The sequence below is a fragment of the Anarhichas minor genome, unplaced genomic scaffold, assembly GCF_050575085.1.
Source record: "Anarhichas minor isolate MPS153535 unplaced genomic scaffold, ASM5057508v1 ptg000023l, whole genome shotgun sequence".
NCBI lineage: Eukaryota > Metazoa > Chordata > Actinopteri > Perciformes > Anarhichadidae > Anarhichas > Anarhichas minor.
The window spans coordinates 6,354,016-6,377,259 of NW_027466469.1; the positions used below are offsets into that span (position 1 = coordinate 6,354,016).

General features: G+C 44.2%; 1 protein-coding gene across 1 annotated transcript in view; it reads right to left on the reverse strand.

Annotated features, from left to right (window-relative positions):
• The window catches only part of plxnb1b (plexin b1b), a 46,892-nt gene extending 23,875 nt beyond the window's left edge, over positions 1-23,017 (reverse strand). Inside the window, exons 1-7 of the mRNA XM_076096771.1 lie at positions 21,878-23,017; positions 18,672-18,854; positions 10,824-10,952; positions 10,456-10,556; positions 9,220-9,352; positions 6,661-6,817; positions 2,860-2,968 (exon numbers count right to left, since the gene is read on the reverse strand). Of these exons, the coding sequence (XP_075952886.1) occupies positions 2,860-2,968; positions 6,661-6,817; positions 9,220-9,352; positions 10,456-10,556; positions 10,824-10,952; positions 18,672-18,854; positions 21,878-23,017 (1,952 nt within the window). The remainder of the gene's footprint in view (positions 1-2,859; positions 2,969-6,660; positions 6,818-9,219; positions 9,353-10,455; positions 10,557-10,823; positions 10,953-18,671; positions 18,855-21,877) is intronic.
• Between the last annotated feature and the right edge of the window lie 227 nt (positions 23,018-23,244).

The window sequence follows — 23,244 nt, forward strand, 5'->3', positions numbered from 1 at the left end:
TGTGCTTAAAGTACTGTTCATTTTTATGACGTGGTATATGTGTGAGATAAATGGATTTTTGACGAACTAATTTTATATTGTAATGTGTGTTATAGTTAAAACGGCCAGCAGGTGTCGCCATCTCACCACTAGGGGGTTGTCTGTACATGGTATTCACGCTTCCTTGTAAAGTTTCTCAGAAGAAGAACAGCAAGAGAAGAGTGTAACGTAGAGAACAGGCACCCTCAATAAAACATTTGTTTAAACTGTATTCAAGGTGAGATTTCGATTTTAAAGGCACACATTGTTTAGGTTAACTGTTACGCTTGTTAGCTAAGGCTAGTAAGAGATTGTAATTCACTGTTTGGTAGAAAACTGTTGATAGGGCCGTTATTAGCATTAGCCTAACAAGCTAACCCGTTGGTGAATGTGACCGCATAGTTATTGTGGTATTGTTGCTGAGTTTGGACGTTACTAAAGCTCAGAAGAAGAACAGCAAGAGAAGAGTGTAACGTAGAGAACAGGCACCCTCAATAAAACATTTGTTTAAACTGTATTCAAGGTGTCTGCTGCCGTTCTTTGGTGCGCCCGTCATCATACACTGACGGGAGGGCAACATATACTTTATGATCACCGACACTGGCGATCCCTGAAATTGCTAGTGTTGTGTAGTAGCGTGTATTCCATGCTACTGTGATTCGTGTCGAGACTGCCGCAGTGAGGTCGGGGACTGCGTCTCAGGTCAGAGGTCGGAACCGCGTCTGTGACAAAGAGCCCGGTTCTTGCTCCTCTTGCTGGGAGAACAGTTTACCGAACTCCGGCGCGGAGGATATTTTGTTTTATTTCATTTTGTTTTGTTCCTTTCCCTTCTCTTTTACTAATCCACACACACATATAGCTTTGAGCTAATGTAGCTACGTGCTAAACGGCTACCGGCACGTATAGACGCCGGGTCTTCTGTTGGCTATCCGCCATTTTGAGTCTCGCGCATGACAGACGTCACCACGTCCCAACTACGTCATACGTCGCTGAGCTGTTCCCTCGCTCCTCCCCCTACACACACTCCTCCCCCCCCCCCTCTCTTTTCAATAGTCTGTTGATTTTAGATAGCGTGCTCATAAATGTATAGTTGTTGTTAGTTTAGATATTAGTTGACTAGATCATTAGTATTAGAACGTAATAAACTCTGTTATATTTTAAAGAGCAGCTGTCTGTGATTACTTTGTGCATGTATTGTAATAATAACTGTATATGTGGTCTGTGCTCGTACTTAAACCTTCACTTTCACTCTGAATGTGTAATAGTACTCAGACTATTGACATTGTGAGTGAACGCTAATTATGAGACTTAGTTTATCGTTTGGTTATTGGTCCCTGTTCGCAGGGTGGTGCCCAGTTATTATTAATAATTGTTACTGACATTAATAATTCTATTGATGTCAAGAACTTAGTCTCTTAGATGCTGATAACCCAAACACGCTCCTTTACGTTCCCAACATATTGCTGATAACCCGTGTCAGGCTATGTTATTCCCAACAACACTATCTCATGTTTTTGTGTCTAAGTGACTAATGGGGAAGCAATGTTTTAGATTGATCCAGTATTGAGGGAGAAGGCTGCAGACTGCAGCTACTAAATGGACTGTAATGTAATGTCTTGGGGCAACTCCTCACAGTCAATGTTCGTCCAATAAAAGAGCTTGTTGTTGCCACTGACAGACTCAGATTGTTATTATAAGTGTCTGACATCATGCTGGAAAGGACCCTACAGAGAAATACCTTCATGCAAAAAAAAAAAAAAAAATGTAGATTCTCTCACTCCAACATCTATGGGCCGGGCCACTTTGCTTTTTAAAAGATGTCAAATCATTGTTCTATATTTCTGTACGTGCGGTGCTGCTCCGGTGACACGCTGCTGATGTTTGCAGCTGTATTCAGAGTTTCTAATTGTTTCAGGTCCCAAATACAACCTCTGACACTGCTACATTTGATATGTTGTGGTCTGCTGATGTCCGACAGCAGGATGTCGTGTCCACAAACGGAGTGGAGCGGGTAGCCTGACGTAGCAAGGAGAGTCGGTTATGCTAGTGATCAAATCACACGGACGTGGCATTCTTCAGCCTGAGGGTTGTATAGTGTGGCATCACACGGGGCCAGGTGGTAGATGGGTGCTTCTTCCACTTTAAGGAGCAGCAGCCACACTACAAGATGGCCACTGAGGCAACAACTCCGTCTCCCAGAAGGCCTCACCACTCACCCAGGTGTAGGTGTTTAGGCCATCTGATTGAGGCCGGACTTAAGGGCTGCAGGAGGAGAGGAGGAGCGAGCACATGGCGTGAAGGAGCACGGAGACCTACCTGGAAACAAGTTCCGAACCACAGTGAGGAGGTTTTCAGAGGAAGAAGACCCGGTTGTCGGAAGAAAGCAGAGGACACTTTAAGTTGAGTTTTTGTCTAGTACGGTTCTGTTGAACGACGCATTATCTCCGTTTGGACGTTTTTGTTTGTTTGTTTTGGATTTTTGATGAAGAGACTTTCCTGAGTAGTGGAGCAGAATAAGAATAAAACGTGACCTTATTCTGAAAACCTTTGATTTTTGCCTGGGTTTGTTAGTTCCATCGCACCACCCCACCCCCACCAGCCCCAGGAACTTCTCATGACGTTACAATAGATATGAGGGTTCGGAATACTTCAGTGAGAGAACTTCATTGAATAAAGGTAAGGATAAAAATAGGAAAGACAGACGGGTGAATTGATGGAGGGACAAAGATTGAACAGGGTGCAAAATTCAGACCAACAGACTCGGATGGAGACTTGATTATGAGGTCTGCAATGAGCAGAGCGGGAGGAGACAGGAGAGCAGATAAATAATGGTTAACTCACGGCACGCTGCCGGACAGCTGCTTCACAGCGGTACAGTCGTAGAAGGTGAAATCCCTCGCTGTGACGGTGACGTCCCCAAAGCGAAGAGACAGGGTGACTGTGATGAAGTCTGAGGAGCACAAAACACAGAGAGAGACAGCGTGAGGAAACCCCATCATATTTACGCTGAGCGAACGGGGCTCTGGAAATATTCTCCCAGGGCTTATCGTCTCCGATTCGGAAAGTCTGGGATGAGTACGATGTTTCCCAAAACACTGTGAGAGAAGGTTTGGTCCACAGAGGTCTAATAGAGCCATGTGCAGCCTCCAGACAGAGACAGGACAGGCCTCAGAGGCTTCCGTTCTGTCACACACTGCTCAACACAGAACACGTTTTAAAGCTGCATGAGGATACACTGCATGGGTACACTTCATACAACATTATGGATTATTACATTTGGATATTGTTTTCATAGTTTTGACCATTAGTTACAATAATATTTATAATTAGAAGTGTGTTTTAGGATTCATAATTAGAGGTGTGTTTTAGGATTCATAATTAGGTGTGTTTTAGAATTTATAGTTAGAAGTGTTTCTTAGTAGAATTTATAGCACCTTGGAGGTGGATAGTAAAATGTTAGCAAGTACTTGGGCTATGCCAATTATGCTTGTGAAGTTTTTGCCAAAAGTTGCAAATCCTTATCGAATGTATAGTATGTTTACAGTATGTTTACCATAGAAGTGTTAAGCCATAAAAGACAGTCATTGAATGTATTAAACTGTCAGGAATAGCCAAGGGTCAGACAGGGATTTCCAGACAGGCATTTACAGGGACACTAGCTCAGTGGTCCTCTAGCTCAGTGATTCTCAACTGGTGGGTCGCGACCCAAAAGTGGGTCGCGGCTTTTGCCTGACAAAAAAAAAAAAAGTTGTGATTTTATTTTGAAGGGCAATTTTTATGCAGCGGAATTATTCCAGCATTTACGGTACTTGTTCAGCAGTGCAGGAAAAACACCGACCAATGCGTTGTGAATCACATCACGTGATGCAGCTCAGCCAATCAAATATGGGCATTCTGACAAGTTTCCTGATTTGAGTGAGATGTAGACACACCGTGACACACGGGGAGAGACGAGTATATAGACAGCAGAGCAGGACTATTGTAGTGAGAGTTGTGAAAGTCAAATCATAGGATGATCTCCAAAAGAGAATAATGGCCAGAGAGACCAGAGTCATTAGACTCTGACTGGACAGACTTGTATAGGTGAATTCTTCCAACACTAATTTCTCTTTTTGGAAGATGAGAAAAATATAATGTTGTGGCTTTTTCACTTCACCCTGAATGGACCGAGTTTAAAGCTGCATGGCAATTCAGTGAAAATCATTTTTCTAAAATGAATTGTGTTACGTAATTTATTCTTTATTCCAGCCGTTATTTTACTTGAAATGAGAAGAACATTTATTTATGTATTATTTATAATCCATCCAGTTAAATTTGAAAAATTAGAATATTTGTTAAAATATAATTGATGTGTACTTTCTTTATTTGATTTGACAGTTGTTTACCACACAGAGACGTTACTACTACCAGACTTCTTGAATATAGATATACCCACATAAAATATATATATATATATATATATATATATATATATATATATAAAATTTGGGTCGTGGGTTGCGGCTTGTCATTAAGGGGTGATGGTGGGTCCCGCAGCCAGACCAGTTGAGAACCACTGCTCTAGCTGGCTGATGCGAGAAGGAGGAGCCAGCTGGATTTAGCCAATAGAAACTAAGACGGACATTTTGTGACTTTTTACGAACTATATAAGGAAATTCAGAAATAGCATTCTTGCTGTTCATCTCATTGTCATCCAGGTGGTGTGTATGACTGCTTTTCCGCGCGGATCATATTTCTATATTGATGCTGTAAATATATATCTATAGATACTGTAAATAGTGTACTTCACTTTGCAATTGTTTTAGCTTCTGTAGTATTAAATACTTTTGATTATAATTGAAACCGGCTGACTTTTTGGCAAGGCTGGACCACGTGCGGTTTCCCCCACAGTTTCGAGAGGTTCTTGAACCTAACATTTCTGGATACAGGCTGTGTGCATAAAACTGTGAGCATGCCTAAAGTGTTGGCAGTAACTCCTCACTGCACAGGAAAACTGAGTACACAACTACGCAAGTGGACGCGCCGCTTGGTCGTGCACCTCTGAATGTTTGGAACTTGGCGAGCGATCTATTGACTGTCTCACATAGTTCACTGATAAAAACACCATTTACATGTCAAGGGATTATACTAAGGAGGCCAATTTGTTTTAGAAACAGGAGGTCTTAAAAATCTTTGAGTTATTATTTTAGCCAAATCAAATAGTTTACAGGATATTCAACCTTTATAATGCTTGTAATAATAACTTGTAAAAAGACAAAGTAGTCCATGAATATGAGGTATGAGTTTACAGATAATTACAATCCCTCCTCTGCCCTGTGGAGGTTGGTTTATGGATTTTACCGGTTACACCTACAATCTCTGGGTTACACTCGTTGGTCACACTCCGTCTGCGGAGGCTCACGCTAAGTCGAAACAAGGAAGTCGGTTAGCAAACTATGTTTACTACACACAGTTTGGGTAATATAAAAAAATGTACCGGTCGCCTCCAATCCATGTCACCTTGAACATTTATCGTACAATATATGGAGAAGACCTCAACATTGTCATTGTGTTTACATAAAAACGTTATGCCAGAATAAACAGCCTTTTTCTAACATTTTAAGATTTGTGCATAGCGCAGACTTGCACACTTTTGTTAACGGAGCCCAAGAGTCCATTTTAGTTATTGTTTTGGCTGCATAGTTTTATTTTATCTATATGTTTTTATTAAATATATATATTTTAAAATAACATTCAGACAATATCATTTATCTCACTTTTTCTCACTTTTTTCCTGGTCTTTTTCATCCAACAAAAAGAGTTATCTTGTCCGGCCTACCCAGAGTTAAAAGATGGTACAATGTGTTTTTGCATCAGTGCAAATGAGAAGCATTGTTAAAAAGGCAGCAGTCAGGTGAGAATCTGATCTCCAACTTTAAAGCAACAGTTGCCCTTTTTTGTTATAAAGTAAGCACTGGCACTAACCCTCTTTAAGTAAAGGTAAGCCACAGATAGATCCTTAAATGCAGCCTGTGTGTCCATATCTCAGTAAACCCCCCCCGGGCTGATTCTTCCTGAGCCCCGCACCCTGAGAACTACAACAAGCTGCAAGTTTCAGGAATGCTGGCATGGGAACGTGTGTGTGTGTGTGTGTGTGTGTGTGTGTGTGTGTGAGAGAGAGAGAGACACACAACAAACACAAATCATGTGAATGTTATGGTGAGGGTGACCTCTATAGAGGCTTCAGTTTTTATTAACAAGCCCCTTAAATCTTCTTTTATCATTGCCGCTGACTTATAACAACAGCAGCTCTCAGCTCACTAAACAATCACACAAACTAGGGAAAACCAAAGCACATATCGAGCATAGAATCCCTCGATGAAATACATTTATTGGGAGTTGTATGCTTTAAAATACAGATTACTCCCTGCTGTGTAAGCTGGTTTTAGGGGAAATGGATTGGGTTAGCCTACATTCATGGACGCAGGGATTGGACTGCATACGTGTATGGTCTGCCTGGGCACGCAAACAATCTCATAACAGAATGCAGCCAAATCCTCCTATCGCAAAGTTGAAAAGTTCAAACCGGTAATTAAACTTCAGCTTCATTGGTTTTGTTCTAGAAACAAAGACCGTTCAGGTCTGCGGTTGAGGAGCACTCACCCTGTCCCGGAGGCACCGCGGGTACTCGGCTGGTGTCGGGAGAATGGCAGGTGACCCCGGTTTCGGTGACAGCGGCAGGACTGTTAGTGTCCTGGAAGAAGCAGGAGTAGGACTCGCCTTTCTCTAACACTGGAAGTCCAGCGACTGACAGAGACACCTGGCGAAAGACAAAAAAACAAACACCGATTCAAACTCCTTCAGACAGCGCTACTGTACATGTGGGAGACTTCAAAACCCTCATCAGATCCATGTTTGTTTTAGAACCACATTTATACGTGTAGGAATGGAGCTCATAAGATCATCTCAACCGATCAAGGCAGCAGTAGATCAGCAATTTCTTTGTTCCACCAGATAAAATTACAGTATTTTTCCGATGGAGTCTGGTGGCTTCGGCGACAGTATAGATTACGGCTTTAGTTCCCCGTCTGGAACATAAACTGTTAGTTATTGATATAGTTATCGGACAGAAACTTCTGCATTACTGAGGCCACACCTGTGCTGTTACAGAGGACACTGAAGGTCATGATGACTGATTCATCGGATCTGCTCACTTGTAAATGTCAATGTGAAGTCATTTGATTTGAAAACTGAAATGGATTCCCTTGCTGCAGGAGCATGAATCATACTTGATTTATTATCATACTCTTTCTATTTTGGCCCCACCGTGCCTCCTCAGTCATGTAGTGTTTGTGTTAGCGTCTACAGCTCCAAGATATCATCTGTCAATCAGAGAGTATAGAGCGCAATTGAGTCCCGCCCACACCGGAGGAGAAAACAATTCATCACTCTCCATTGACTTTGCATTGTGTGAAGGTGCCTCCTTGTCACAAAGTCGCTGTGTGGTGGGACGCACCACCAACAAATTTAAGAACCCGGAACTAAGTTATTATAAGCTGCTGAACAGCAGAACTGAAGGTCACCACACCACAGGCACAGCCTTTGACAGCAATCGGGGGTTGTGTCTTGCCCATCGACATGGACTGGAGGAACCGGGGATCGAACCTCTGATCTTCCGATTGAAAGACTGGTAGACATAGGGTGCTACAAAAGTCCTTTGACGTGCAGAAATCTCCCGTTATTTGCTAGCAACAGGCATTTTGTCAGCGTGTCAGCCCTTATTGTTTTTCCCTCCGGTGGCCGTGGCTTCCACTGTAGGATGGCAGTAGGACATAGATCACCTTGTGTTGTTTTTTGGACCTTAACTGATTCCATTCAGATCAATTAGTAACTCTTAAAGTAAACTCTTTCCCCAAATCATAGTACCAGATTTCTTTTAATAAATAAAAATGACTATTTAGTATGATTTTAATTCATGATTTGGTCCATAAGATTTTAAGGAATATTGAGAAATTTTCATAACGATTTCCTAAAGCTCAAGCTGTCATTAAATTGCTCGACTTGTCCAACAACAAACCCAAGACCCAAAGATATTCAAGCTGTTATCTCATGAGACTCAGAAATTTCAGATGGTGGCGGTATAACCATGAATGTTACATTTTGGTCTAACTATTGAACTGTAATTTTCAGAAAAAATCTGTTACTCCACTGCTCCCCCAACACACTTTGAGCAATTGTCACCAAATCGCCAAACATCACTGGATCAAGCCAGCAAAAGTTACCTTTTCAGATTTTTCATTCTCCATACAGTCTTGCTATAGCTGGCCTCCAAAGTTTGCTCAAATGCTGTGGGCATTCTGCTTAGCAGATAAGCAGTCGGCTCCTAAAGGGCACTGCACCAGCATCATGACGCTGCTTTTAATGGCCCACATCATTTCTGCCATGCCATAAATATGACTAGATTTACCTCTTGATTTGGTACTTGATCTGTTTGTCCAGTTTTGTGTTGAACCTCTTTTCTACACGTTAGTACTTGTACTTGTATCAGTGCATCTCTAACATTTACAATCCCAGGGAAATATGCATGTGATCCCAACTGGTCTACCTCACACCCACCCATTGTACTTAGACTTAAAAGACGAAATGTTCTTGAGTCGTCCTCTCCCATGATGTAACACTGTCTTTGTGTATTGTACAAATGTTTTTGCCTCTGCTGCTATCCATAGGCACCATCTTCTACACAGATGACAGATACTGTAACTTCTCTCCTGCACCAGGACATGACAGGACAGGGCTCTGATCACTATCTTCTCACGCACTCCCTCTCACACACACTCACACACACACACACACACACACACACACACACACACACACACACACACACACACACACACAGTTTCCCTAGCCAGCGCACAGTTGATCTTCCGGCTGATAAGAGACTCTTGGATGACTTACGGCGAGGTGATATGTGGGTGTATGGTGTTTTGGTATGTGAGGAGACTGTTATCATTGGGGGGGGGGGGGGTATTGCAAGATATTCTTGGAAAAGGCCTGTAGGTGCTTGAGGTGGACGTTTTATTAGCAGAAACTAGAAAGGATGCTTTTGCTCATCCTCCCTTAGATCCTTTGCAGATGTGTGTACGGGCGGGCAGATGTACGTCTAGAGTTTGGTTTTGCTCTGTCGCTGCTCGGGTTTGTGTCACTGTGCTGCAGACTCACCGTCCTGCTCTCCTCCCTGCTGACGTTGGAGGGGTTGAGGTCCTGGACGGCCAGACACTGCTGCTCCATGTCGAAGCTCCACAGCCACTGACCCGGCTGCTTCCCACGAGAACACTCCGACTGCAACACACACCTGCGAGGGAAAGCACGCGCTGACATCATCGTCACTGTGTGTTGTGATTTTAAGTTCAGCTCACCATCTGCCTCTCAAACTCTATAAAACAGCCATTTACACTTGAAGCATGGAAATGACCTTCGGTGTATACTGCAAATCCATAAATCATACTGTGATTGTAAAACTGCACAATAACTCCTTCCTGGACTGTTACCATGTTATGTTGTGATTGGCAGAGGGGTCTGGTTTCTGCTTCTAAAACTATCTAATAAAAGTAGTGTGTGAGAAGTTGAGAAAAATTTACTTGAACTAGGAAACAGATTCCAAACAAGGAAACTTTACAAACGGGACTGTTATGAAGGCACGAAGAATATGACAGATGGAGTGAGGATGATAAGAGAGGAGCAGAGAGAAAAACATCCAGGTGAGAGGGAGGGGGAGGCCGGGTGGTGAGGCAGAGCAGTGAGGAGAGGGGAGGAGACACAGATGGGAGGGAGAGGAAGATTTCTTTCATCAGACTCAAACGCAACCCCACCGGAGCACACTCAAACATGACTTGGCAAAAACACTTTGAAAACTAACAAGAGTGGCAGCAGCTGATACAACACTACATGTCAGCACTCCACTTTTTATTTATAATATTCATAATATTCAAAAAGGAACATTTCACAGCAACGTGAGTAGTTCATTTTGAATATATTTTACATTTTACAATTCAGTCAATACTGTTTATAATAAATCTGTGAATGTAAAATTTTTGATAAGAATATGATTCTTCCTCTTAGAAATAAAAACATCATAAGCAATAGGAGCGTAAACTTTAAATAGCAAACTTTAGACAGATGTTGCAGCGTAAGTGGCATAACACGCTTTTCGACTTCGTCTACTGTTACGCTACGTCTTAGCAATTAGCATTATCTGTAATTATTATTTGTAGCAATGGTGGCTGCTGTTCAGGTGAGGTTACATAGACTGAAGTTTACAAAGGTTTAGTATTATTCAGAGATGTTTTCTGAGACTGTGTTTTCTGAAGTCAGAAATTAGAATTCAGTTGTAATTCAATTCAATTTCAGCCACACATTATATGATGCTAGATTAGGACTTTAGGTGGTTTATCTCACCTGCCCTCCAGGACACACCAGCCACAGTAGGGGTCGTGGGCCAGCAGGCAGGAGTGGCAGTCTGGGTGCTGCTGGCATTCAGCCACGGGCCTCTTCTGCAGCTGGAACCAGGACAACACAATCATGATCAGTCGTGCTCACTAAGATCCAGGAAATCTGATTAAAAATAATAGGTGGCCCACTTTTTCCAGTGGAACAATGCATAATGAAAATATGGTCATTAGAATAATCCTAACTACAGGCTGCTATTTGGGGCAGAAACAAGAGAGTCTGAATTATTTCTCTTTAGCTGTACAACTACATGACAGGAAGAAAACAAAGCATGAAATGAGGCTACAAGAGTGCAAATTATCTGCGTGTGCTTATACCATATTATGAGTCATGATGAAGAGATGTTCCTCTTTCTGGTCCAGGATGAGGTCCGAACTAATGGCTGTGTTCTGCTGAATGGACATGACGGAGTACTCCTCCACTTCGCCGTTTGGCCCCAGGAACACCTGAGGAAATGTGCACACAGACATGAATGTTGGGGTTATGTAAGGATTTAATAGACATACAAATATGCACTGAGCTGCAATGCAAAATGTGACCCTGTGAAATGGCGCAAATATTTGAAAAACTGATGTTGCGAACGGTTGTTTTGTCCAAAGTTTGAGAGAAATGGGAAGAAGAAGCTCAAGGAACTCAAAAAGTACTCCAATTTAGAGTTGGACTCATTTGACATGTTCAGACTGACCATGGACAGTTTAGAAATAGGATTAAAATTGATGCAGAAGAACAAGCGTATTCTCTTTTTTCTTCTGCCTTGTCGAGGAACTGGTGCTTTGTGTGCGTTTATGCTGAAAGCGGCCAACGTAACTTTGAGTCTCTAGCTTCAAAAAGATGAGAATCGGGCTACATAGGTCTGGTAAATTCACTTCTTTCTAACTCTACTCTCCAAACTTATTGTCAACGCTGACTCAAGTGACATCACTCGAGGACATTTATCAGACTTCAAACAGCTCTATCTGGAGACACTAAAGCCTTTATACAGCTGTATATGCAGGGTAACTCCACTAGAGCTCCAGTTATCAGACTTTGGTGTGTAAAATTGGTGGAATTCCCCTTTAACTCTAAAGAACAACACTGAAAGGATATTAAGTTTATCGAGATTAGTCTGCACCACATGATGGTTAAATGCCCAAATTTACAGCTGAAACAAACATGTGTACAGCTTATAACAATAGACAGTTTGGGTCTCTAAAGCTAATTTCCCTGATCATAATGTATGGGGAGTGAATCTTTTTGCAACTCATCCATTTAAATGACATGAAGGCTTAGAGCTATGCATAATTACATGTACAGCCCTCATCTGTCCCACCTCCCAAACACCTCCCCCTCTGTCCCCTCTGTCCCCCCTGGTGAGCTGCATAGACACAGAGCCCTCCACTTCAAAGGGCTCTGCCACCACCGACACAATGACCCCCCCCCCCCCCCTTCTGTGACGACTGGCCAGGTGAGAAGACAGCTGGAGAGACTCCACCAAGGCAAGGCTGCGGGACCTGATGGCATCAGCCCCAGGGTCCTGAAGACCTGCGCCATCCAGCTGTCTGATGTCCTGCAACACCTTTACAACCTGAGCCTGAAGCAAGAGGAAGTCCCGGTGCTGTGGAAGACGTCGTGCCTGGTTCCTGTACCTAAGAAGACGACACCATCTGGCCTCAATGACTACCGACCAGTTGCCCTCACATCACATGTGATGAAGGTGCTGGAGAGGCTGGTCTTGGCCCACCTCCGACCGCAGGTGAAATCCTCACTGGACCCTCTGCAATTTGCATACCAGCCTCATGTGGGAGTGGATGACGCCATCATCTACCTGCTGCAACGAGCTCAGTCGCACCTGGACGGAACCGGTGGCTCTGTGAGAATCACTTTCTTTGATTTCTCCAGTGCATTTAACACCATCCAACCAGTGCTGCTGAGTGAGAAGCTGCGGGTGGTGGGGGTTAACGCGTCCACTGTCTCCTGGATCACTGACTACCTCACGGGCAGACCACAGTTTGTCCGACTGGGCAGTGTGCTGTCTGATGTGGTGGTCAGTGATACTGGAGCCCCACAGGGAACTGTTCTGTCTGCCTTCCTGTTCACCTTGTACACCACTGACTTCCAGTACAACTCTGTGTCATGCCATCTGCAGAAGTTCTCTGATGACTCTGCAGTGGTCGGGTGTATAAGGGACGGACGGGAGGAGGAGTACAGGTCAGTAGTGGATGACTTTGTGGAGTGGGCCGGTAGAAATCACCTGCGTCTGAACGTGGCCAAGACCAGAGAGATGGTGGTCGACTTCAGGAGGAAGACGACGGCTCCACAACCGGTGAAAGTTCTGGGAGAGGATGTGGACATGGTGGAGGAGTACAAGTACCTGGGTGTCTCTATCGACAACAGACTGAACTGGAAGACCAACATCAACGCTGTGTACAAGAAGGGGATGAGTTGACTCTTTTTCTTGAGGAAACTTCGATCCTTCAACGTGTGCAGCAAGATGTTGGAGATGTTCTACCAGTCTGTTGTGGCCAGTGCACTGTACTTTGCCGTAGTCTGCTGGGGGAGCAGCATTGGAGCCGGAGACACCAACAGACTTAACACAAACTGGTTAAGAAGGCCGGCTCCATCATTGGCTGCAAACAAGACAATCTGGGAGAGGTGGTGGAGAGGAGGACACTGAAGAAACTATTATCCATATTGGATAACCCGATCCACCCTCTCCACCACCTCCTGCAGGGACAGCGGAGCACCTTCTCTAACAGACTCATCCAGCTCCGCTGTCACAAGGACAGATTCAGAAAAACATTCCTGCCCTCTGCTATAAGACTTTATAATAAAACACCTCGGGCCAGATCATCGTCCTTCACATGACTACAACAACGCTACACGGTTGTTGCTTGTTGTTGGTGATCCTTGCTCTACTGTCCAGTTTGTTTAGTTTAATGGTTGTTAATTTAATTAATATCACTCTATTCATTGTATATACTGTACATTTCTATTTTTTATTCTATTTTATCTTATTTTTTTTTATTAATCTATTTCTTCAAATTCAATATCTGCTCTGTTATTTTATTGTACTGTATATATTGTGCATTTCCATATGTTATATTTTACTCTGTAAATTGCTGCTGCTACAAACTAATTTCCCCCTGGGGATGAATAAAGTTTATATCTATCTATCTATCTATCTATCTAATTAAGGGTGTGGCTGCTATGAGTGTCAAGTGGGTGCTAGGTGGCTAGCCACTAGCTCGGTTGTGGTGTTGGTGCCTTTTGGAGAATGTCTCATGCAGCTATGAGACAAATCACATGGCTTGCTGTGCAGTTCATTGTACTAACAGACTGTTCAAGAAGTCTGTGCTATTATTTATATGTTAGCACTAATTCAAGCTAGCAGATATCGGTGTCTGTGCTCACCATATCTGATTCGTTAGCTTAGCTCGGTGTACTAAAAGACTCTCTTAGGGGTCGGCCCTTGTTTTGTTTCCCAGTAAGTACAGAACAAGCAAGCCTGTTTCTTGCTTGCCAAAATTAGCATACCATCACAGTTGACGTGAATTATGGCTGCACATTGCTAATCAAGTTAGCGCTAGCTGGACTTTGCATTTGTTATGCTAACGTTACCTAGCCCCTCATTTTTCCATAGCTCCACCCTCTCATCCAAATAGGTTCACTTCTGGCTCCAAAAAAAACAAAACAAGATGGCGACGGCCAAGGTGCCAAAATCCAGGCTTCATAACGGCATTCCACAAACCAATAGGTGACGACACGGTGACGACATCCACTTTTATATACAGTCTACGGTGCTAACACAGAGTTGTATTTTGACATAACCACAAAAATAAAAAGGAAATGAAGTGTTAAAAGAAATGTAACCAGATTAGAAATTCTGCATTATAGTATAAAGAAACAAATCCAGATAGTCAGAGCCCAGAAACAACCAGACAACATCAGGAGGCCTCCGTGAGCCGTCTGAGATTGTGCTGCCTGTTAAAAGTGCGGAGCTGCTGTAATGTGGGTTAATACGGGAGGGCAGCCTGGCCAACTGTTCCACATCAGCCCTTTGATGTTATTTACAGGAGCCTGAACATCAGCTTCATTCCATCTGATGTCATTAGTGAGATCCTCCACTGTGAGGGGAACTCTGCTGGAAGAAAGACACAATCACCCTAATGGGAAGATCCAGCACAGGTCAGGAGGAAGTGTAGATTTCCTCATCTGCCCTGTGAGTTCAGGTTTCACAGGATATCAGAGTGTGTGGGTGTGTGTGTAGTAGCAGACAATGGAGGCTGTGATAAATATGATATGGGGATGCGGGCCAGGATGATGCCAGCCTAATCTAAGTCCTCCAGGTATGTGGAGGATTTGAGGTTAGCTTTGACACTCTTTGATCCCACAGCTCCTCAAAGACAGACTGTCCATGCTTTGATATCTGTGCATTCATATTACAGCAAATTAATAAAACCACACAACAGATGACTCAATGACATTCCTTTCTTCAAACAAGTGAAAGAGGAGTGGAAGGGACACAAAATTCTACAAATTCAACGTTTTTCGAGGGCAGGTTAAAATTTGAGCCGAACACAAAATATGTAAAATAAGATGTAAAACATAAAGACTGTCAAGAGAGGAGTGGGAAATGTAAGACAGAGAGTTGAACTGGAAGCTGTATACCAGCCGTTGCATGCTAGCTGCACAAACCCTCTCTTTCTTCCACCATGAGCTGACCTCGACAAAACAAACATTGAGAGGCGGAATCCTCACTGGTCAGCAACGCGTCTTCATGCAACCGTTTATAAGACTGGTGAGGTTTCAGGAATTAGACTTCCCCGAATGTCATACTGGCTCCTGTGTCTTGAACTCCATCTTAATTCCATTCAGCCCTCCAGTTATTCCAAGCAGCTAACTGCAATTAGCCAATCACTTTGCACCATGATTACCTGCCAGAGACTGGAGGTCAACAACACTTGGAGAGGGTTGAAGATTAGATTGTGTTTCAAGCAACAGGAGAAATATAAGGGAACGTGATATGAACTTAGTGAAGAGCTTTGAATCAGTAAAAACAGCAAATTGATCCCTTCAGGGCCAGTATGACAAACAATTAGGCTACAGAAACATATTTGATTGTACACATGGGCATGTGAGCAGACAACATGGCCTGTTCAGACACAAGATGGCCTGTTCAGACACAACATGGCGTGTTCAGACACAACATGGCGTGTTCAGACACAACATGGCGAGTTCAGACACAACATGGCGTGTTCAGACACAACATGGCGTGTTCAGACACAACATGAGGTGTTCAGACACAACATGAGGTGTTCAGACACAACATGAGGTGTTCAGACACAACATGAGGTGTTCAGACACAACATGAGGCTTGATTCACGAGAATGGGTCAAAGTGACCTTGACCTGTGATCAACAAAATCTGATCAGTTCATCCTTGAGTCCAGGTGGACTTTTGTTCCAAATTTGCTGAAATTTCCTTTATTTGTTCCTGAGATGTGGCGTTCATGAGAATGGACCGGATGGATGGAGGGACGGACAACCCAAAAATAAAAGGCCTCGGGCACAGCTGTCGTCGCCGTGGAGGCGACTGGAGGGAAATGTCGAAAACAACCAGAGTTTCTGATGAGTTTTCGAGCTGCCACGTAAATGCACTGATACACTTCCAATCCCACAATTGGTGTGCAGCAAACAGACAGATGGACTGGCAGGTTGACAGATGAAGGAGATGCGACTGTGGCTAGCTTACAGCTCACATGTGCACAGTTGGTACATTGTTCGTTCTCAACCACTCAACACAGAGTGCACAAGCGATCTGGCGGCCATCTCCGTATAAATGACACGCTTTGCCTTCTGTCCGAACATACCTTGATACAAGACGTCAACATAGACATATTTAAATAATAACAAAGGTTTATTTATCTTTTTGTCACTTTAATTTTGACAGCCACTAGAGGGCACAGACTGACTGTAAATGAATGACGAAATGAATGAATGAATGAATGAAAGAAAGACAACTGAGGAATAACAACTTTGTTCCTATAATATTTACTCCTCCACACAAGGAAAGAAAAAAATAAAGAGCTTTCTTAAAATGTTTGCTCACTTTGTTCTCTCTGCCCGACCACACCAGATTCTAGCGGTCATACTTCTTTCACACCGAGTACATCAGGTGAACAGGGTGCTGCCACAGTTTCAATTGAAATGTTCTCTGTTGGTGGCTGCAGTGAGGAGGACACAGACTGACAATGCATCCATTAATGACAGTGACACTGTCTGCTGTTCTGACCAGTAACTCGCCATCATTCTGAATGAGTCGCTCTGTTGGAAAGCGCACGTGTCTGCCAGTCAGCGGTGACGGCGCACAACTGGAGCACGTAGCTCCGTTTTGTGGTCGCAGTGATGTGCGGCTCGCTGTTGAGCTGGCTCTGGCTCTGTGTGACATAACTATGCAGAAATACGTTAATGGCTGTCATTGTGCCACTTCTGCATGTGCAGGGGGGGCCTCAACCACAAGCCACACAAAGAGCCGACTGTGTGTGGATCTGTAAACTCCTGATATCAAGGGGCCTCCCAAAACCTCCCTGCTCCAATGACCTTCTAGCCTAGTCCACTTATTACAAATCAACATAAAATGTATTCTGTGATCAACTAGTCCAACCCTGGTGAGATACATTGCTGTTATACACATGCTCAGCTGACGTTCTCTATTCAATCCCCCCCCCACACACACACACACACACACACACACACACACACACACACACACACACACACACACACACACACACACACACACACACACACACACACACACACACACACACACACACAGCTGCAACACTTTGGGAATCAAACTGACAGCCTCGCAGAGGACAACGTCACTTCAGAGGAGCTTCACATGATCCTGCCATGGAGCTGAGTGCTCACAGGTTGCTCACTGTGACTGAAAGGTTCGGATATTTCTAGTGAGTGGGACCCCGGAGTCAGCAGGGGCATCCCCTTTAAAGCAGAATGAGCTTCTGTTATTCTAAGACACGTTAGAATTTACTACTTCCTGTCCTCCGTACTGGCGCTAAGCCGCTAAATGCACAAGCACGGCTGAGCTAGCGGCTAGCCACTAAATGTGAATACTGTCCACTCTCTTGGCATAATTTGGGTTGGTGTCAAAACAAAAACTGAATCTGATGAGCTTAAAAAAGTTGTATTGGATGGACATTAGATGGAACTAGGTGTACCAAAAAAAACACCTCAAAGAGAAATGTAGACAAAAATGTAATGTATTTGATACATTTATATTAGTGCTGGGCAAGTTAACGCGTTATTAAATCAAATCTAGTGAGTCACAATGAGAATTACTAATCTAAAAAAATAGTAACAGCCAAGGCTGGATTACCAACCAGGCAAAGTGGGCAACTGCCAACTGAAGGGAAAAAGGGGCCCACAGCTCCTCTCTTCCCTTGAGCCAATTAACAGATTCATCAGACCACAGTAACAGAAATAGTTTGGAAACAGTCAAGACAAACAGTTTTTTGCTGGTAAAAATGATAACAGAATACTAAATAACAGTGTTCGAATCTAACTTCAACTACTTTCCCTATTTCTACAAGCAGGTACCTTATGACTCATTAATCTATGAGCCAGACGTTTTCAAATCTTTTTAATAGCTATGAGTCACCAGAGGCACTGATCTACCCGGCACACAGATGTTTTGAGATCTATGTTCTCATCATTTGAGTTAGTACAAAGGGAAAATCAAGGTGGAAACATAAGTAAAGATGTAGCAGGACTCCTGAGATTATTTCTGTAGTGCTGAGATCAGCCTGCCTGCCTCTTCACATCGAGACTATTTTAGACCTCCACTGGTTGGCACATGAACAGAGAGCAGCCGGCCTCTGGAGGTGAACAGAGAAGAGTGTCTGCTGGGGTGACTACCATGTCTGTGCAGGGACAGGTATTACAGTCAAACACCCAACACATGTTGCCCAAATAGGGCCTGAACTCAAAATGATGACACAAGTTGCAGAGTATGCCAGACTATTACTTCATATTTCCAGCAATAACAGCAGAATATCTACAAAATCACAGTAAGCGCATATGCAAAGTACACCTTTTTTTTGTGCGTGTGTGTGTGTGTGTGTGTGTGTGTCCGTGCACAGCTTAAAATCTGTGACCTCACGCTACCTTGTGCAGGTTCCCCTTGGAGTCTCCCAGGAAGGCGATGGTGTGTCCCGGCCTCACGCTGACGGCCACGGCGGTGAGACGGGCGGACGGGCTGTCCAATATGGTCTCCGTCTCCACGGCCATCCTGCTGGCCATCGGGCTGGGGGTGTGGTCAGAGCCGCAGGGGTACGCATTCAGAGTGTTCTACAGCGGGGACACGGCAGAGCAAAATCATGTCAGGTGACCTGGAGATTAGACAACACACATCATATGTGCTTGTGTTTTGCAAAAAGAAGGCCATCAAGGGATATGTTATTCGTTACCAAAAATAAAACCGCTATGTTCCTATTGTGGTCAGTAAAATCCCAGCAGAATTTATTGTGGAGTGGTTTGGGAACAAACTCACTGGATTCCAGCGACTTCAACACTCGCTGTTTGAAAAGCCTACAATTTGTTTTTGCTTCCATAGTTTGGCAGTAGGGAGTCTTTGCTCTGGCGGCGGGGTTGTTGTTCTTCGTTCGGGGCAATTTATTTTTTCCACAACAGCGTTTGAAAGCGGGGTCGCTGCTTCATGATCGGTCATCTCGACAATAGGAAGCAAAGGCAATGAACCTGAGAGCTCTGGCTGTTGAAGGCTCCTTGTTTTGATGGATTACATGTGGTTGGCTGATTGGTGCATTGTTATGAATGGATTCCTTATTTGGCCTGCTCTTGAGAAACCGCTGATATGCGGCACAAAACTGTCCAACACGAAGCTTGGTGTAATAACATAGCTGTCCGAGTAGCTTCATGTATTGATGAAGTTAACCACGGGGAGTGAAAGGACAGTTTAGACGGCCAGTGTAGTCCACATGATGAGAAGCCAACCATTAGGAGGAAAACAAGCAGGGTGACTGCATGCTAAGAATAACCCTAAACTGTATGACTACTGGAATAGTTATGAAGTTATGACGTCCGGTCTATGAGCATGGCCTGGAAGCTTACAGACTACTCTGGCTGATGAGAGCCTGTGATTGCACTGTATTACTACACTGTATTATTACACTGTATTACTACACTATTACTACACTGTATTCCTACACTATTACTACACTGTATTACTACACTGTATTGCGGCCTGTTATTTATTTACAGCAGGCCGCTGCTATGACTAAAGACTGTTGCTATGGACGCAGTTCTGATCTCCGTACCATAGACTGTATAAGAAGTGGACGTAGTCACCATAACTTCACCCATTGGTTTTGGGGACCAAGGTTTTGAAGCCTTGAGTTTAGCCTTTTGGCCATCGGCAATACAAACAAGGTGTTTTGTTTTTTTGTGTGTGTGTGGGGGGGGAGTTTAAGTAAAATAATTATTTTTTAGTGAGTAGCCATGTAATAAATAGGATTGTGGGCAGGTCATGAAGACTTCACATTATCCTTTACGTGGACATTCACCACAAACACTGAGGGAGGGATGAAGCTGCTTTGGTTTTGTTTGCGTACAGGAATGCAATTGAGATTTGAAATCTTAATGACACTGTAAATCTCTTCAGCTCCAAATCTCTCCACGCTGTTCCCCGTATATGGTTTGATCCCCCCCCCCCCGCTCTTTTCACATTTATATTCACAAACATATATTCATATCTGACCCGTTCCTCTTCCTACCCCTCCGTTTTACTTTTCTTTCACTTTTTGCTCCACTGTAATCTGTGTCTCTTTATGTCTTTCTCCTTCAGAGCCTTGTCCCCGACTGGTGTGTCTTTATCCGTCCTTGTCAGGGCTTGTTAAACATTACCCTCAACCCCACCCCACTAAGTACGGCGAATGCCGCCGATCGATCTCTCTCCGACCAGCAATACTATTAAATTACGCTGCCCGCACTACCTTCTCCCTAGAGCCGATCTGTTGTACACGGCTGCACAGGTTGAGGGGTCAGAGCTGTGATAATAGAAGAGGATGTCAAACTAGCCCGCGCTGTGCATCCAAGTCCATGTTTACATGCAGTAAACACCTTAATGCACATGCGATGGATGAATATAATTAAATTCCTCCTCCACAGCATTACAGTTGTCTGTTAAAAAAATGTCTGATACAAATGACACTGCTGGAATAGCCTGGACGCCATCAGATGCAGGTGGAGGCTTTTATTCAATATAGTCATCACAGAAAGAAAAAAAAAGAGATCTGCACTCAGTAGAGCTCTCAGCCAGGTCCGTCTGCAACGACCACGGCTGTATTGTGTGATTGATTGCATACGGCCCACAAATGGCTAAACCCCCCGTCTAGACTGCAAGTGTATCAGATGTGTTTTTCCCTTGCACTCCTCACACAACTGATACGCTTTAATATTAATCTATGCAGATGTCTGCACCAAAAAAACCTGTGTCTCTGTGAAACACAGCAGCTGTGTGTGTAGTTCCGTTAGCTGTTTGCCAAACACACTGTCCAAAACAATAAAAGTAAGCAAACTGTTTCCCCCCACTGTGTCTCACTTGTGGCTCCTACCAGCTGGGGGCCGGTTAGGAGTAGTGAGGAGTCAGCAGTTAATCAATTGCAGTATCAAACAAGCAATTGAAGGTGTTTTGAGGATGTGTGAGTCACTGCAACCATGAGAGGTCCTTAAGCATGCATACGTGAGCACCAATAACATTATGCAGTTTGGTGCAGCAGTATGCAAAATCATCCATGGACAGACACAGAGATGCACACACATGCACGCACGCACGTGCGCACACACTCTCTCATTATCTCCTGGCAGAGATAAAAAAGGCTTGGACAACATATACTTGTGTAAAAAGCACAATGAAAGGCAGGAGAATGTGAAGTATATTGGGTTATTTGATTGTGACTGGTTCACGTTTTTCATTCAGAGAAATATACTCCAATGTGAAACAGCACAGTAGGAAGCATGTGAAAAAAAGGACACAAGGCCACTCTTATTATTGTAGGCAGTCAGTCTTAGCATGCATGCTGTTTTTCAGTAACACCCTGTCACACAAACATACAATTACACACAGTGACTCATGGGAGTGGAGCAGTGTAACTGCTATCTGGTTCAGCGTGTTCACCGCTGTGCGGTTTCACTGGAGAAAGTGATGGTTAAAAGCCTTTCTTCAGGTCCATCTCATTGGTCATTTGTCTGAACCACATACATTCTAGGACATATTTTCTATTTTAGTCAAATCAATTATGTATTGGGCAATTGTTAGTAAGCAACCACAGAAACAAGCAAACTGTACAACTCACCTCGGGCAGGTTGGCACAGTTGGATTTGACTTCGTACTCGATGTAGGCCGCCTCCAGTCCTGTTTCTCTACCCATCTGTGTGTAGCACAGGTCTCTGGTGGCGTTAATCCTGCAGTCCACGTCTTTGAGGTTAAACATACAGAGGGCTGAGTCCTCGCTGGGCAGAGTCGATGAAGCCAAACGGGTGGAGAACACACCGAGAAGAACTTCTGAGCCTTGACTCGCCGTGCCGTCCTCGGTGAGGCCAAGCTGGACAGCCTGCAAAAGGTTGTAAATTTTCCCTGCCCTGGAACGACATGTCATGGGCACTTCCACGTAGGAGTAATAGGCCTGGTCGTCCAAGCAAACACGAGAGACGTAGGTGCGGTACTCCCGTGACTGTGACTTTAGGTCTCGCCTGTAGAAGAGGAAGTATACATGCTGACGGTGGGCGAATGATGAGACAAAATGATGGTCGTATTCCGAAAGACGGCCAGCCACGGCCAACTTGGCGGTCTCCTCGTAAGAAAAAATGGGTGCCTGGGCAAGGTTTCGTGTGGAAATAGGTGGGTGGCTGCTGGTGTAACCCCGCCCCACAAACAGTACTGGCTGCCTGTCAGGATGAGAGCGAACCACGAGTCCCACGGTGCTAACGTTGGGGTGGTTAGCTGCTACGTATTGAGTATCCACGGGCCTCTCTGTGGAGAAACGTACCTCATCCACAGAACTCAGATTACGTTTCTGGCAGATTCCTTGGTTGACACTCCCGCAGGTGATGAGTTCCATGGAGTAAGGGTCGACCAGCAGGAGCTTGTTGTGGTTGCTGGTGAGCCTGGCCTGAGGGCAGTTGCTCTCGGTTACAGGAGGTAAACACTCCCGACTGTCTGTGACAGGTCCGGTGTCAGCCTGAAGTTCAAGCTGGAGGAACCGATCCAACTGGAACAGGTGATCCCGGGCCCCGACGTAGACCCGACTCACACTGGGGTTGGGATGCAGGGCCAAGTGCTCAAACAGAGTGTCGTTCCGGATAAAGGTGGGGTAAAGACTGGAGGGGGACGAGTCTGATCCTTGTGTGAGGGGCCAGCCAACGGCTAGCAGCAGGAGCGACAGCAGCGTCTGGACTGCTAACCCTGAAAGACGACGCGCTATCCCCAGAGGCATGGCAGCAGAGCTGGTGGACAGAAGACAGGACAAGTTGTTAGGAGTCGTCAAACGTTTTTGTACGACAGACCTCCATACAGATACATTATGCCATGGATCCCCATATGGTCACACATTTAGTTCCTTTTTTTGGTCATGTCTGTACTGTATTAAGTGGATTAGCTGAGGTAATTTAAATTTAAAGACAGTCTAAAATTCAGACAGTTTCAAGTAAATTATACTAAAAC